General features: G+C 67.1%; 1 protein-coding gene across 1 annotated transcript; it reads left to right on the top strand.

The window, feature by feature from the left end:
* Positions 1-3: 3 nt before the first annotated feature.
* Positions 4-203, top strand: LOC103893171 (histone H2A.J; the record flags this gene model as incomplete). Its single annotated transcript, XM_009289210.1, has 1 exon — positions 4-203. A coding segment is annotated over one exon (200 nt), but the record flags the coding sequence as incomplete, so codon positions are not given.
* Positions 204-207: the final 4 nt, after the last annotated feature.

The following is a 207-nucleotide window of genomic DNA, read 5'->3' on the forward strand; positions in this document are numbered from 1 at the left end:
TGGCGGCCGTGCTGGAGTACCTGACGGCCGAGATCCTGGAGCTGGCGGGCAACGCGGCCCGCGACAACAAGAAGACGCGCATCATCCCCCGCCACCTGCAGCTGGCCATCCGCAACGACGAGGAGCTCAACAAGCTGCTGGGCAAGGTGACCATCGCGCAGGGCGGCGTGCTGCCCAACATCCAGGCCGTGCTGCTGCCCAAGAAGA

This window comes from Aptenodytes forsteri, unplaced genomic scaffold (assembly GCF_000699145.1).
Source record: "Aptenodytes forsteri isolate BGI_AS27 unplaced genomic scaffold, ASM69914v1 C12691000, whole genome shotgun sequence".
In the NCBI taxonomy this organism is placed as follows: domain Eukaryota; kingdom Metazoa; phylum Chordata; class Aves; order Sphenisciformes; family Spheniscidae; genus Aptenodytes; species Aptenodytes forsteri.